The 17,524-nt window shown below is 43.0% G+C and overlaps 1 protein-coding gene across 3 annotated transcripts in view; it reads right to left on the reverse strand.

The window, feature by feature from the left end:
• The window catches only part of ahrr (aryl-hydrocarbon receptor repressor), a 246,024-nt gene that overhangs the window by 39,394 nt on the left and 189,106 nt on the right, over positions 1-17,524 (reverse strand). For all 3 annotated transcript variants that reach the window (XR_004410989.1, XM_033016767.1, XM_033016766.1), the window contains one exon: positions 12,548-12,637. Coding sequence is in view for 2 of the 3 variants with exons in the window: in XM_033016767.1 (XP_032872658.1) it covers positions 12,548-12,637 (90 nt within the window). In the remaining variant the exon portion in view is untranslated. The remainder of the gene's footprint in view (positions 1-12,547; positions 12,638-17,524) is intronic.

A 17,524-nucleotide genomic window follows, 5' to 3' on the forward strand; every position in this document is an offset into this window, starting at 1 on the left:
GAAGGACAAATAGTGGGCATAGTATCTGGGAAAGGTCTGCACATTTCTCCAGAGAGTGCTGTATGGCCCGTTAATCTACCTGAGAATATAGACAAGGTGTTGTTTGCGGCTGTGTGAAATGTCCTAATTGTTCCACAACTATAATTAACACCAATACAAAGGACAATCAGCAGACTGGGTCAGCCAAAGTTTGTGGTTTTATATTTAAACCTCCGTTTAACAAAGGCTGCATCAGCTTTTATTGATAAATAAATAAATACTAAAGTCATATACTGGTGTCATTTTACATTTATGTCAAAGACTTCCAATTATGGGATGGCTCTTACTGCTACAATTATGGAATGGCTCTTACTCTTAGGGATTAATGCAATGAGGAATCGATTTAATACTTATGCGACTTGCCAAACATATTTCTTTCAGTTGGCGTTGGATCAGGCAAATGTTTGGACCTGCCTTCTTTGAAACACAAATTTTGTTATAAATTTGTAAGGATGTGACAGCTTTGGGTGTTGGAGGGAATGGGGAGTTGGGTGGATGGATGGTGGTGTGACAAAACTGGAAGAAAGCATTTCATAGGGAACATACACTCAAACAATGTTTGTAGGAGTCCAAGGGGTAACTTTTTCACTCAGAGGGTGGTGTGTGTACGGAACAAGCTGCCAGTGGAGGTAGTTGATGCTGGGGCTATCCCATCGTTTAAGAAACAATTGTACAGGTACTTGGATAGGACAGGTTTGGAGGGTTATGGACCATAGAAACATAGAAAATAGGTGCAGGAGGAGGCCATTCGGCCCTTCGAGCCAGCACCGCCATTCATTGTGATCATGGCTGATCGTCCCCTATCAATAACCCGTGCCTGCCTTCTCCCCATATCCCTTGACTCCACTAGCCCCTAGAGCTCTATCTAACTATCTCTTAAATCCATCCAGTGACTTGGCCTCCACTGCCCTCTGTGGCAGGGAATTCCATAAATTCACAACTCTCTGGGTGAAAAAGTTTTTTCTCACCTCAGTCTTAAATGACCTCCCCTTATGACCTTAAATGACCATGCGCAGACAAGTGGGACTCGGGTAGCTGGGACATTGTTGGCTGGTGTGGGCGAGTTGGGCCGAAGGGCCTGTTTCCACACTGTATCACTCTATGACTCTAATGTGTAGGAACAAACTGCAGATGCTGATTTAAATCAAAGATAGACACAAAATGCTGGAGTAACTCAACGGGACAGGCAGCATCTCTGGAGAGAAGGAATGGGTGACGTTTCAGGTCTCGACTCGAAACGTCACCCTCTCCTTCTCTCCAGAGATGCTGCCTGTCCCACTGAGTTTCTCCAACATCTTGTGTCTATATACACTCAAACAAGTTTGCTTCTAAGGCCATTTTGGTCAGGAAGAAACTTTTATTCAATCTCGAGGGGACAAAAAATATTGGAGATAGTCGCTGTAGAGTGAAGGAATAACTTGCATTTATAAAGGATCCTATATGCCGATGATGTACTACTGTACATCACAAAACCACAAATTAGTATACCGAATATATTAAATTTAATTGAGGACTTTGGATCCTTTTCAGGATATAGAATAAATTGGAACAAAAGTGAAATTATGTCGATAAAACCAAAAGACTCAACACATCTCAGGAAATTCCCCTTTAAAATAGCTACAGAAAAATTCAAATATTTGGGAATTGAAATTACTAGAAATTACCAGGATATGTTTAAAGCCAATTATAATCCCCTACTTAAGAAATTAAATAATTTGATTAAATTCTGGAAAACACTTCCGATGTCCTTAATAGGCAGAATAAACGCTATAAAAATGATTTTCTTACCACAAATTCTATACCTATTTCAATCAATACCTATATATCTCCCAAAAAAGTTTTTCAAAAAATTGGACTCAGACATTACAAATTTCATATGGGATTATAAACCCCATAGAATACAAAGAACACACCTTAATAAACGAAAAGAGTGGGGGGGTCTAGCGCTCCCTAACTTTATGTATTATAATTGGGCAGTAAATATTAAAAATATGATTCACCTGCTGGACAATTCTGCCCAGCAGGCGGACTGGATTGTAATGGAAAAAGGGGATTGCTCCCCGAGTAATATAGGAGCGATTATCCTCTCACCAATAAATCTGAATAATAAAAATTATAATAAAAACCCAATTATACATAGCACAATTAGAACATGGAAACAAATAAAACAGAATCTAAAATTAAGAAACCTATCTCTCTCAATACCAATAGCCAATAACCCATCGTTTAAACCATCAATCATAGACAAATCATTTATACATTGGGAAAGAATGGGAATCAAAACGCTCGAAGATCTGTATGAAGTGGGAAAATTACTATCATTTCAACAACTACAACTGAAATATAATTTGAAAAATAACCAATATTTTAAATATCTTCAAATTTGTGATTATTTGAAAAAATACACAAAAGACTATCATAATATGCCTTCCGACTTACTGGATGAAGCAATGAAGACAAAGGCGGAATCAGCTAACTTAATATCGTACTTATATAATATCATTTTAAACATAGAAATACCCACAACAGATGGAATTAGAAGAGACTGGGAACAAGAATTAGCTATAAAAATTTCAAAAGAGAGCTGGTATAAACATTTACTACAGGTGCATAAATGCTCGATCAATGTACGACATACGCTTATCCAATTCAAAACATTACATAGACTATACTATTCAAAAACTAAATTAAATAAAATCTTTCCCAATGTTTCACCAATCTGTGATAAATGTCTGTGTCAAGAAGCTACCATAGCGCATTCTTTTATTTTTTGTACAAAAATCCAAAAATTCTGGCATGGAATATTTGATATTTTTTCAAAATTAATTAAAATAAAACTGGTACCAAAACCAGAATGGATCATTTTTGGGATATCGGAAGATATCCCTGAATTAAATGTGTATCAGAAGAATTTACTCAATTACGGGCTAATAATGGGAAAAAAGCTCATACTTAAATTCTGGAAAAATGCGCCCACACCAACAATAAAAATGTGGATATCAAATATGTTTGAAACATTACATCTGGAAGAGATGAGATTCCTCTTAGCAGATAAAGCAAACCAATTCCAAAAGACGTGGTCTACGTTTATGGACCTATTACAAGCATGAGGTGCAATAGTAATTTTAAAAAAATAAATAAATAAATAAATGGTATCAGGACCTGGCATTGGGAGATAAAACAACAAAAACAGACTTGGTTGGTAGTCTTTCTGCGGAGTTTAATGTTATAATAGAGCGATTGTCCTTACTTACTTTCTTTTTCTTTCTTTTCTAGGGTCTACTTTCTTACTTTACTTCCTTCTCTAACTTCTTTTCTAAGGGACTTTCTTTTCCCAACACTCTTCTGCACTTCACAACTCTTGCGCACCTTCTTTACTTTCCTTACTTCTATCTTTTTCTTAAAGCTTCAAAAAAAAAAAAAAAATGAAGCGGTACAAAAAATGTATTAAGATATATGTGTTGTGTGTTATTGTAATTTACCGTAAAAAAAAAAAAAAAAAAAAAAAAAAAAAAAAAAAAATAAAGGATCTTTCATAGCTCAACTATTTTCTAAAGCATTTCTCGGCCACTCATGCACTTTTGAATGCATTCGCTGTGGTTAAAGACAGATTGTGTGTTTTGTTGTGGAAATAATATGCTAGCAGTGGTTATAATAGCAGACTGACATCAGAGATTGGAAGTTCTTAAACCCAGTTTTGAAAAGTAGTAAATATCTCAAATACAGATGAGGGCCAGGAAACTCCATATGGTTCCCTTGTGAGCTTCAAATGGTTACCATCTCTCCATGCCTCAGCTTGCACGGATTAATTGAAGCCCCTTACTCCATTTTCGCAGTAAATGTCTGATCTATATTCTCACATTCTAGGAACAATTTAAAAAAATATATTTTTTAATGATATTTAGAAATGATGTTGGAAAATATCTAATTGAAACTGAATTCCCAGAGACATTTGTCCTCTGTATTAACTACCTAGCATTGGGTGAGTGAAGATGTGGAGGATCAGGTGATGAACTGTAAATAGAACATGGACTCCAATCTGAAACATGATATTATGTTATGTGTTGAAAGCATTTCATGAATACATCAAAATTGACAAGCCTGGTTTTAAATTTAGATTAAATAACAATCATTTACAGCCTGTCTGGTGTCATTCTGGAAAATTGGGCGTCACTTCGTGTTATTGATAAGTGATGGGAACAGCAATTGGCCATTCGGCCCATTGTCTACTCCGCCATTCCATCATGGCTGATCTATCTCCTGCTCCTAACCCCATTCTCCTGCCTTCTCCCCATAACCCCCGACACCCGTGCTAATCAATTGGAGTTCATGGAATAACATCATTCATTTGGCAATGCTTGTTCGAGTCATTGTGATACATAGAAACATAGAAACATAGAAATTAGGTGCAGGAGTAGGCCATTCGGCCCTTCGAGCCTGCACCGCCATTCAATATGATCATGGCTGATCATCCAACTCAGTATCCCGTACCTGCCTTCTCTCCATACCCTCTGATCCCCTTAGCCACAAGGGCCACATCTAACTCCCTCTTAAATATAGCCAATGAACTGGCCTCGACTACCCTCTGTGGCAGGGAGTTCCAGAGATTCACCACTCTGTGTGAAAAAAGTTCTTCTCATCTCGGTTTTAAAGGATTTCCCCCTTATCCTTAAGCTGTGACCCCTTGTCCTGGACTTCCCCAACATCGGGAGCAATCTTCCTGCATCTAGCCTGTCCAACCCCTTAAGACTTTTGTAAGTTTCTATAAGATCCCCTCTCAATCTCCTAAATTCAATTAGTATAAACCAAGTCTATCCAGTCTTTCTTCATAAGACAGTCCTGACATCCCAGGAATCAGTCTGGTGAACCTTCTCTGCACTCCCTCTATGGCAATAATGTCCTTCCTCAGATTTGGAGACCAAAACTGTACGCAATACTCCAGGTGTGGTCTCACCAAGACCCTGTACAACTGCAGTAGAACCTCCCTGCTCCTATACTCAAATCCTTTTGCTATGAAAGCTAACATACCATTCGCTTTCTTCACTGCCTGCTGCACCTGCATGCCCACTTTCAATGACTGGTGTACCATGACACCCAGGTCTCACTGCATCTCCCCTTTTCCTAGTCGGCCACCATTTAGATAATAGTCTGCTTTCCTGTTTTTGCCACCAAAAGGATAACCTCACATTTATCCACATTATACTGCATCTGCCAAACATTTGCCCACTCACCCAGCCTATCCAAGTCACCTTGCAGTCTCCTAGCATCCTCCTCACAGCTAACACTGCCCCCCAGCTTAGTGTCATCCGCAAACTTGGAGATATTGCCTTCAATTCCCTCATCCAGATCATTAATATATATTGTAAATAGCTGGGGTCCCAGCACTGAGCCTTGCGGTACCCCACTAGTCACTGCCTGCCATTGTGAAAAGGACCCGTTTACTCCTACTCTTTGCTTCCTGTTTGCCAGCCAGTTCTCTATCCACATCAATACTGAACCCCCAATGCCATGTGCTTTAAGTTTGTAAACTAATCTCTTATGTGGGACCTTGTCGAAAGCCTTCTGGAAGTCCAGATACACCACATCCACTGGTTCTCCCCTATCCACGCTACTAGTTACATCCTCGAAGAATTCTATAAGATTCGTCAGACATGATTTACCTTTTGTAAATCCATGCTGACTTTGTCCAATGATTTCACCACTTTCCAAATGTGCTGCTATCCCATCTTTAATAACTGACTCTAGCAGTTTCCCCACTACCGATGTTAGACTAACTGGTCTGTAATTTCCCGTTTTCTCTCTCCCTCCCTTCTTAAAAAGTGGGGTTACGTTTGCTACCCACCAATCCTCAGGAACTGCTCCAGAATCTAAAGAGTTTTGAAAGATTATTACTAATGCATCCACTATTTCTGGAGCTACTTCCTTAAGTACTCTGGGATGCAGCCTATCTGGCCCTGGGGATTTATCGGCCTTTAATCCATCCAATTTACCCAACACCATTTCCCGGCTAACCTGGAATTCACTCAATTCCTCCAACTCCTTTGACCCACGGTCCCCTGCTATTTCCGGCAGATTATTTATGTCTTCCTTAGTGAAGACGGAACCAAAGTAGTTATTCAATTGGTCCGCCATATCCTTGTTCCCCATGATCAACTCACCTGTTTCTGACTGCAAGGGACCTACATTTGTTTTAACTAATCTCTTTCTTTTCACATATCTATAAAAACTTTTGCAGTCAGTTTTTATGTTCCCTGCCAGTTTTCTTTCATAATCTATTTTTCCTTTCCTAATTAAGCCCTTTGTCCTCCTCTGCTGGTCTCTGAATTTCTCCCAGTATGCTGCTTTTTCTGGCTAATTTGTACGCATCATCCTTCGCTTTGATACTATCCCTGATTTCCCTTGTTATCCACGGATGCACTACCTTCCCTGATTTATTCTTTTGCCAAACTGGGATGAACAATTTTTGTAGTTCATCCATGCAGTCTTTAAATGTCTTCCATTGCATATCCACCGTCAACCCTTTTAGAATTAATTGCCAGTCAATCTTGGCCAATTCACGTCTCATACCCTCAAAGTTACCTTTCTTTAAGTTCAGAACCATTGTTTCTGAATTAACAATGTCACTCTCCATCCTAATGAAGAACTCAACCATATTATGGTCACTCTTGCCCAAGGGGGCACGTACAACAAGACTGCTAACTAACCCTTCCTCATTACTCAATACCCAGTCTAAAATAGCCTGCTCTCTCGTTGGTTCCTCTACATGTTGATTTAGATAACTATCCCACATACATTCCAAGAAATCCTCTTCCTCAGCACCCCTGCCAATTTGATTCACCCAATCTATATGTAGATTGAAGTCACCCATTATAACGGTTTTGCCTTTGTCGCACGCATTTCTAATTTCCTGTTTGATACCATCTCCAACTTCACTACTACTGTTAGGTGGCCTGTACACAACACCCACCAGCGTTTTCTGCCCCTTAGTGTTTCGCAGCTCTACCCATACCGATTCCACATCCTGCAAACTAATGTCCTTCCTTTCCATTGCGTTAATCTCCTCTCTAATCAGCAACGCTACCCCACCTCCTTTTCCTTTCTCTCTATCCCTCCTGAATATTGAATATCCCTGGATGTTCAGCTCCCAGCCTTGCTCACCCTGGAGCCATGTCTCCGTGATCCCAACTATATCATAGTCATTAATAGCTATCTGCACATTCAACTCATCCACCTTATTACGAATGCTCCTTGCATTGAGACACAAAGCCTTCAGGCTTGTTTTTACAACACTCTTACCCCTTATACAATTATGTTGAAAAGTGGCCCTTTTTGATTTTTGCCCTGGATTTTCCGGCCTGCCACTTTTACTTTTCACCTTGCTACCTATTGCTTCTACCCTCATTTTACACCCCTCTGTCTCTATGCTCACACATTTAAGAAACCCTTTCCCTTTAACTCCATCCTCCACTATCCCATTCGACACCCCACCCTCCTTATTCAGTTTAAAACCACCCGTGTAGCAGTGGCAAACCTGCCTGCCAGAATGCTGGTCCCACACCTGTTAAGATGCAATCCGTCCCTTTTGTACAGTTCCTCCTTACCCCAAAACAGATCCCAGTGATCTAAGAATCTAAATCCCTGCCCCGTGCACCAGTTCCTCAGCCACACGTTCAGGTCCCGTATCTCCCTGTTCCTGCTCTCGCCAGCACGAGGAAGAACTGGAAGCAAACCGGAGATAACAACCCTGGAGGTCCTGCTTTTCAGCATTTTTCCGAGCTCTCTAAAGTCACGCTGCAGAATATTCATCCCCTTCTTTCCGACATCGTTTGTGCCGACATGCACTACCACTTCCGGATGTTCACCTTCGCCCTTGAGGATTTTCTGCACTCTGTCCGTGACATCCTGGATCCTGGCACCAGGAAGGCAGCACACCATCCTCGCATCCCGTCTGTTGCCGCATAAACCCCTGTCCGTACCTCTCACAATGGAGTCTCCCACTACAATGGCGTTGCCTGCCTTAGGCCTTTTTGGTTTTGGCTCAACAGCCCTATTCGCATCACAAGCCAGTCCGTCGCCCAGTGTAAACACCTCTTCTGTCCCGACAGCTTCTAAGTGGGTGAACCTGTTCACAAGAGGTACAACACCCAGGGATGTTGGCATTCCATGCTTCCCTCCCGTTCTCACTGTCTCCCACCTTCTCTCTTCCAGTACCTTAGGTGTAACAATCGTACTGTAGGACTTGTCGAGGAACGACTCCGTTTCTCGGACGAACCGGAGGTCATCCACTTGCTTCTCCAGTTCCCCAACACGGCCCTTCTCGCATTTGTAGCAGCCAGAGGCACTAGCGGTGTCCTTGACCTCCCACATACTGCAAGCATCGCACTGAATCAGCTTGCCTGACATTTCCTTCTTTCGTCTCCTCGCCGAAGACTCTCGAGCCAAAGACTCACACTTCCCTCACAAGGCCGCTCACTCACTGCCGCTCGCTAAGAGCAGTCTTGCTTAAATTGACTGCTAAATTGCCTGATTTACCAATTTACAAACCAAATTCCTCAGTTTTCAACTGTTTTCCCAGCACTGACTCACTTCTCTCCTCCCACTTGGGCTAGAGCCAATCAGTCGTATCTCTTGCTAACTCCTGCTGCTGTTGTTGCTCCCAAAGCTACAGCAGTTCTGAGTCAAGTCTGCCTGTCCTTGACCTGTACTTAAACTGTTTTCACTTCTCTCCTCCCACTTGGGCTAGAGCCAATCAGTCGTATCTGTTGCTAAGCTCCTGCTGCTGCTGTTGCTCCCAAATCTACAGCTCCCAAATCTACAGCATGGACATAGACCCTTCAGCACAACTTGCCCACACTGGCCAACATGTCCCAGCTACATTAGTTTGGCCTTGTTTTGCCCATATCCCTCCAGACCTGTCCTATCCATGTACTTGTCTAACATTTTATAAATGTTGGGATATTCCCTGCCTCAACTACTTCCTTTGGCAGCCCGTTTCATACAGTCACCACCCTTTGTAAGGAAAAGTTATCCCTCAGATTCCTATTAAATCTTTTCTCTTTCACCTTAAATCTATGTCCTCTGGTCCTCGGTTCACCTTCTCTGGACATCTAACCGATCTATTCCTCTCATGATTTTATACACCTCTATAAGATCACCCCTATACTCCTGCACTGCCAGGAATAAAGTCCCAGCCTACTCAACCTCTCTCTGTAGCTCACACCCTCGAATCCTGGTAACATCCTTGTAAAACTTCTCTGAACCTTTCCAGCATGACAGCATCTTTCCTATAACATCGTGCCCAGAACTGAACACAATACTCTAAATGCAGCCTCACCAACGTCTTATACAACTGCAACATGACCTCTCAACTTCCATACTCAATACACTGACTGATGAAGGCCAATGTGTCAAAAGGCTTTTTGACCACCCTATCTACCTGTGACTCCACCTTCAAAGAACCATGCACCTGTACTCCATGATCCCTCTGCTCCACAACAATCCCCAGGGCCATCCCATTCTACCATTTGTTCTGGAGTACTGTGGGGAAACTTGGATCACTTTGCTTGAGAAGATGTGATCTTCTGTACCAAACCTGCTAATGGGTTACCTGTCACATAAGTCAATTATTCCAAATTGCAATGATCACCGTCCAAAATTCTGAGTCCAATTCTACCCCACAACACCAAACATTCAATCTTTGGTTTCTCCGAATACTTCCTCGCTCCCCATCACATATCCCTCAGATCTAGGCTCCCTCTGATTGCAAGAACATCTCCACCCCACCCACAGAATGTGTCAGTGCCAGGCTCCCTCAGCCTCTTATCAGTCAACAATCAGTTCTGCACTGAGTGACCACATCCTTCATTAACCTCAGCACAGCCCTGTGGCTGCCAGAAGTCACGGTATCATAAACCTGCTCTCAGAGTACCAAGGGGCACTTCTTTTGTACTCAAAGATATGCAGCGTGTGAGGGGCTGAACTAAAACATTTCAGTAGGCGGGTCAATTCTTTTGGTCATTGGCATCCTAGGTGCAAGCCCAAATGAAATATCAGTTGCATCTCATATCCACTGATTTATTAGCATCATTTGACCCTGATATTAATCACTCCTTGACAGGTCATGGTGTCCAAGGACCAAGTTAAGATGATCTGGACTTTCAGAAGGCTTTCGACAAGGTCCCACATAAGAGATTAGTATACAAACTTAAAGCACACGGTATTGGGGGTTCAGTATTGATGTGGATAGAGAACTGGCTGGCAGACAGGAAACAAAGGGTAGGAGTAAACGGGTCCTTTTTAGAATGGCAGGCAGCTGGGATCCCAGCTATTTACAATATATATTAATGATTTGGACGAGGGAATTGAATGCAACATCTCCAAGTTTGCGGATGACACGAAGCTGGGGGGCAGTGTTAGCTGTGAGGAGGATGCTAGGAGGCTGCAAGGTGACTTGGGTAGGCTGGGTGAGAGGGCAAATGCATGGCAGATGCAGTATAATGTGGATAAATGTGAGGTTATCCACTTTTGTGGCAAAAACAGGAAAGTAGACTACTATCTAAATGGTGGCCGATTAGGAAAAGGGGAGATGCAACGAGCCTGGGTGTCATGGTACACCAGTCATTGAAAGTGGGCATGCAGGTGCAGCAGGCAGTGAAGAAAGCGAATGGTATGTTAGCATTCATAGCAAAAGGATTTGAGTATAGGAGCTGGGAGGTTCTACTGCAGTTGTACAGGGTCTTGGTGAGACCACACCTGGAGTATTGCGTACAGTTTTGATCTCCAAATCTGAGGAAAGACATTCTTACCATAGAGGGAGTACAGAGAAGGTTCACCAGACTGATTCCTGGGATGTCAGGACTTTCATATGAAGAAAGACTGGATAGACTCGGCTTGTACTCGCTAGAATTTAGAAGATTGAGGGGGGATCTTATAGAAACTTACAAAATTCTTAATGGGTTGGACAGGCTAGATGCAGGAAGATTGTTCCCGATGTTGGGGAAGTCCAGGACAAGGGGTCACAGTTTAAGGATAAAGGGGAAATCCTTTAGGACTGAGATGAGAAAAACATTTTTTACACAGAGAGTGGTGAATCTCTGGAACTCTCTGCCACAGAAGGTAGTTGAGGCCAGTTCATTGGCTATATTTAAGAGGGAGTTAGATGTGGCCCTTGTGGCTAAAGGGATCAGGGGGTATGGAGAGAAGGCAGGTACAGGATACTGAGTTGGATGATCAGCCATGATCATATTGAATGGCGGTGCAGGCTCGAGGGGCCGAATGGCCTACTCCTGCACCTATTTTCTATGTTTCTATGTTTCAATCATTGTGACAAGTGGGCACAATGAAGCAGGCCTCAGCTATCTTGGGAAGAGCTCCTTCGATGTGAGCGGCGTGTGGAATTGGTACTCTCGGCATGAGCAAATCAACTGTGTGTAAGTGACATGCTTCCTCCTTGTATAGAGCATGCATGAAGTCATTCCAATATGGACCATCGAAAGAGCATGCAACACACCACTTGATATCACCTTCACAAGAAAAGGACCACTCTAACCTGGTCCTTGGCTGTGTGCTCTACTATGTGGAGCAGCCTGCTGTTCCATCCCCCATAAGTTTAACACTCACCCATCTCTCCTATCCCCCACTCTACTCCCCACAATGTCACTATGGTCGTGCTGCTGATCCTCCACGAATAGACCCTGGTCTGACCCATATTGCGTCCCAATGTTTCAACCTGACTTTAGTAATTCACAGATGAAGCTCTAAACCACCTCAACCATCCATCTCCCCATCAATCACTTTCAAAAGCCACTTTGACCAATCATCGGCAACAACCTACCTGATTCCTCCATCAACTCCATAATGATGCACCAGTGGAGGTAATGCCTCCATGCTTTCGTGCAGGTCCTATCATACTGTGCAACAGTAACATAGAAACATAGACAATAGGTGCAGGAGGAGGCCATTCAGCCCTTCGAGCCAGCACCGCCATTCATTGTGATCATGGCTGATCGTCCCCAATCAATAAACCGTGCCTGCCTTCTCCCCATATCCCTTGACTCCACTAGCCCCTAGAGCTCTATATCTAACTCTCTCTTAAATCCATCCAGTGACTTGGCCTCCACTGCCCTCTGTGGCAGGGAATTCCACAAATTCACAACTCTCTGGGTGAAATTTGTTTTTCTCACCTCAGTCTTAAATGACCTCCCCTTTATTCGAAGACTGTGGCCCCTGGTTCTGGACTCGCCCAACATTGGGAACATTTTTCCTGCATCTAGCTTGGCCAGTCCTTTTATACTTTTATATGTTTCTATAAGATTCCCCTCATCCTTCTAAACTCCAGTGAATACAAGCCTAGTCTTTACTACTCCAGTGAATACAAGCCTAGTAACCTCATTGACAATTGAATATCAATGCAGCCAGGCTGTTCCACACACAAAACATGCATGAGTCTTGCAAATGTCATTAATTTAATATAATTTTTAAGTGGCAGAACAATTTCTTGACTCCTTACCTGATGAAATCCCAGGTAGTCGACGATTGTGGGAGAGACGTAAAACACCATTCCTTCGGCACTCACCAGCAGCACAAATCCATCCATAGCCTGAGGAATAGGAAAATGAAGCCTGTTCAGTACAACGTTGAAATCATTTGCAATGGTTGTGCTATAAGCTGCAGAAATCCTCAGCTCTGGAATATCCAGGCCATGGTGCACTAATGTTTCAACAAGAGTTCTGATGTTCAATTAACTCTCAAGTCAAGTTCCACAATCTATTTCGACTCCTCTGTTCTTTGTATCTTGTTGCACTCTTCCTGTTAAAGTGCAATTGCCAGTTTGTGAATTAGAGTGTGGACCAGGCTTGTAAGGTTTCCACTTAATGCTCATTTCTAGTTACCCTCAAGGCAGCTGCAGTGGGTCTTCCACTTGATGCATTACTCTCAAAGCATTACGTATGGTGAAGGTGCTCCCGCAGTACTTTTCAGTTTGGGATTTTAGGATTTTGACCAAATCACTGGCATACTGTGAAAGGTAGACAAAAATACTGGAGAAACTCAGTGTGTGAGGCAGCATCTAAGGAGAGAAGGAATAGGCGACCATATATGCTGCCTCACCCGCTGAGTTTCTCCAGCATTTTTGTCTTCCTTCGATTTTTCCAGCATCTGCAGTTCTTTCTTAGGCATACCTTGAAAGATAAAGCCCCTGTCCCACTGTACGAGGTAATTCACGAGTTCTCCCGAGTTTTCTCCTGATTCGAACTCAGAGAATGCCCGTAGCCCGTAGGAGTTCGTGGATGTCTCGTAGCGGCTCGTAATGCTAACGGTAGGTACTTGGGACATCCAGTAAACTCGTGACGTTTTATCATCCATGTAAAAAATGTCCACGAGTAAAATATACTTCTGATGAAAAAAAATTGTCACTTTTTACTCGTATGAGCCGCTACGAGACATTCATGAACTGCTACGGACATTGTCCGAGTTCGAATCAGGGGAAAACTCGGGAGAACTCGTGAATTACCTCGTACAGTGGGACAGGGGCTTCAGTTTACTAGTGCAATATGTCAGGACTCTTCTCCTGCCTTAAGTAATGGCATCAAGACCAGGCCAATGAAGGAGCATCTTATTGGGAGCTGAGGAAATCATGTTAACTTCATGCACAAGGGATGTTTATTCTTTAACACAAATTAAATATTTCCACTAATTACTGTTCACATTTAGCAAGGGCTCAAAGACAGAAGACTTGCCCCTGCGAGTGAAGATTGTGGGAACTTTGTGTTTATTCATCTTAGCGAGGATATCAAATAAGTTGGGACAAGTCCAGGAAACAGCGTACACAGTAAATGAATATAAGACACTGTTCAGTGGTAGCACAGGGTGGAAGATTGCAACCATCACGTGGTCCGCCCTGTTTCGACGAATGCAATCAACCCGGCGTGCACAATCAAATAAGATCAAATAGAAAAAGTTGTCCTACAACTTTAGGCTGAGCACGCCATACGCAAGAAGAAGAAGTGGTAGCACAAATTTTTGAATCATAAAACTGTGTGTTCAAATCCTACTCTGAGGAATCGAGCTTAAAAGACACTCACAGATAGAATTTTTGTTAAGTTTAGTATAGAGATCCAGCGCGGAAACAGACCATTCGGCCCACCGAGTCTGCGCCGACTAGCACACACTCGGGACAATTTACAATTTTACCAAGCCTATTCATCTACAAACCTGTACATCTTTGGAGTGTGGGAGAAAAGCAGAGCTCCCAGGGAAAACCCACCCAGGACACGTGGTGAATGTACAAACACCACACAGACAAGCACCCATAGTCAGGATCGAACCCAGGTCTCTGGCCCTGTCAGGCAGCAAGTCTACCGTTGCGCCATCGTGCCACCATCAAATAATGTATTGTGGCAAGATAAACTATTCTTTAGAACAAGAGCAGAATCAGATCAGTTCAGAGCAGAATCAGATCAGGCCATTAGTTTGTTGTCATGTACACCAAGTTACAATGAAATTCCCAGTTCACACGATGCTTACACAATAACAAATAAGTGGCAGCACTTCCCGGGAAGGCGGTAGGAATGAGGTGGGAGGTTCAGGAATCTGATATCAGTTCTAAAGAAGTTTTCTTAAGTCTGGACACCTGCACTTTCAAGCTCCTGTATCTTCTCCCAAAAGGTAGAAGAGAGAAAAGGGAATGACCAGAGTGTCAGGCATCCTTGACAATACTTTCAGCCTTCCCAATGTAACACAGTGTGAAGGTGGACGAGATGCTGGTCAGGAAGTCCAGAAGGCAGTTGCAAATGGAGGCTCTAAGGGCAAGATCCAGAAGTCTAAGGATGAGCATATTTGGCATATTTGGTGTTCTTATGGATGAAAGCAGTAGGTCATGAGTACGTCAGGAAGACTGCAACTTGGGTGTTTAAAAATGTGAGGCTTCGTCAGATATGTTATAGAAACATAGAAACATAGAAAATAGGTGCAGGAGTAGGCCATTCGGCCCTTCGAGCCTGCACCGCCATTCAATATGATCATGGCTGATCATCCAACTCAGTATCCTGTACCTGCCTTCTCTCCATACCCTCTGATCCCCTTAGCCACAAGGGCCACATCTAACTCCCTCTTAAATATAGCCAATGAACTGGCCTCAACTACCTTCTGTGGCAGAGAATTCCACAGATTGACCACTCTGTGTGAAAAATGTTTTTCTCATAGAAACATAGAAACATAGAAATTAGGTGCAGGAGTAGGCCATTCGGCCCTTCGAGCCTACACCGCCATTCAATATGATCATGGCTGATCATCCACTCAGTATCCCGTACCTGCCTTCTCTCCATACCCTCTGATCCCCTTAGCCACAAGGGCCACATCTAACTCCCTCTTAAATATAGCCAATGAACTGGCCTCGACTACCCTCTGTGGCAGGGAGTTCCAGAGATTCACCACTCTCTGTGTGAAAAAAGTTCTTCTCATCTCGGTTTTAAAGGATTTCCCCCTTATCCTTAAGCTGTGACCCCTTGTCCTGGACTTCCCCAACATCGGGAGCAATCTTCCTGCATCTAGCCTGTCCAACCCCTTAAGAATTTTGTAAGTTTCTATAAGATCCCCTCTCAATCTCCTAAATTCTAGAGAGTATAAACCAAGTCTATCCAGTCTTTCTTCATAAGACAGTCCTGACATCCCAGGAATCAGTCTGGTGAACCTTCTCTGCACTCCCTCTATGGCAATAATGTCCTTCCTCAGATTTGGAGACCAAAACTGTACGCAATACTCCAGGTGTGGTCTCACCAAGACCCTGTACAACTGCAGTAGAACCTCCCTGCTCCTATACTCAAATCCTTTTGCTATGAAAGCTAACATACCATTCGCTTTCTTCACTGCCTGCTGCACCTGCATGCCCACTTTCAATGACTGGTGTACCATGACACCCAGGTCTCGCTGCATCTCCCCTTTTCTTAGTCTGCCACCATTTAGATAATAGTCTGCTTTCCTGTTTTTGCCACCAAAATGGATAACCTCACATTTATCCATATTATACTGCATCTGCCAAACATTTGCCCACTCACCCAGCCTATTCAAGTCAGGGCATGGAAGAGAGTAGGCTTTAGAGTGCGCATTCAAGATAGCCCAATGCTTTAATTGTCACCGACTTGTCACAGAGGTGTAAGTTCTTGAAAAAAGGTTCTACTGAGGAAAAGGTGTATCCAATCCAATTGGAGTTTCATCAATGTGCTGGCATCTGAAAGTGCAGAGTTGAAAATGGGTATGTAGAATATAACTGACTGCGCTCCCTGAGATGTAGAAAACAAGAGGGGAGGGGTGCGGGGGAAAGTGGATAATAATGATAGTACATTGATACTATCAGCCCTTCAGTATTGAATGCCATGACCAGTACGCATGTCAATACTACTGCCAGACATGGGTGTTTTAGGCATGGGCATTTATTGGGAGCAAATCAAGCACATTCCCTTGGGGCAAATGAAAATGGTGATGGGCATCCTGCAGGAGAGACTTTCCAAGTTATGGAGGTAGAACTGTTGGTTTTCCAGTGGACATCGTTGGGTTCAATTACCTATTGTGGTTATGGGCCAGAAGCATTTGGCAACAAATGATGAGCATTAATTGCATACACGCACTCAGACTGATTGACCATATACTTCAGTGAAAGACAGCAGTAGGCAGTGAGGAGATCCAAGAGGCACTTAACCTGTGAGGTGAACTGGCTCCCACCCAAACAGGCCATGGGGCCATGAACTCCAAAACACAAAGTTGTGGCCAGATCAAGGTCCCCACTCGTGGCTTGAAAAGGTTGATTGTGGAGAGCGACGTTCTGCTATCGACAAAGGCAAGCACGGTGATTTAAGATACCTCTCTTCACAGAGTTTAGTATGATAATCAAGATATGGGTAACATTCCCTAGCACTATCGCAGGTGGAAATTGATGAATGAGAACCTGGATTGAAAGCCGAAGAAAGCTACATGTGAGAGCTTCATGTGAGGAATTAAGTCAGAGGATGTGATTGAATGGAATAATCATTTACTGAAAAGTTTGCAAATAAGATTGACAGATATAGAACTGAGGATTGTGCTGTAAAGGCAGAATGGTAAATGGAAAGGTGTTATCCTAGACATGGAATTAGAGTGATTGTTTGCAATATTTCCAAAGAATACATTTTTCAGGATATTAAAAGTGTTCTTCAGAGTCCTGGGATTTGCTGCATTGACTGCTTGGGTGTCAGCCAACAATAGCTGTGGAAATGTTTATTCCACTCTGGATAGCGAGTGAAACAAGTACTGCATACAATGGAACTAATATTCCTGGATAGCCCCATGAGTTTCAAATGCTGTTATGGACGTCAGCATCAAGAAATACAGATCAGGATGAGAGCTCCTGAAGTGACAAACAATCCTGTTCAGCTGTTTGATTTTAGACTATGGTGGGCCCAAGAATGACTCCAGGAATGAGTGGGTTAGCATATGATGAGTGCTTGATAGCACT

This window comes from Amblyraja radiata, chromosome 2, assembly GCF_010909765.2.
Source record: "Amblyraja radiata isolate CabotCenter1 chromosome 2, sAmbRad1.1.pri, whole genome shotgun sequence".
Classification (NCBI taxonomy): Eukaryota; Metazoa; Chordata; class Chondrichthyes; order Rajiformes; family Rajidae; genus Amblyraja; species Amblyraja radiata.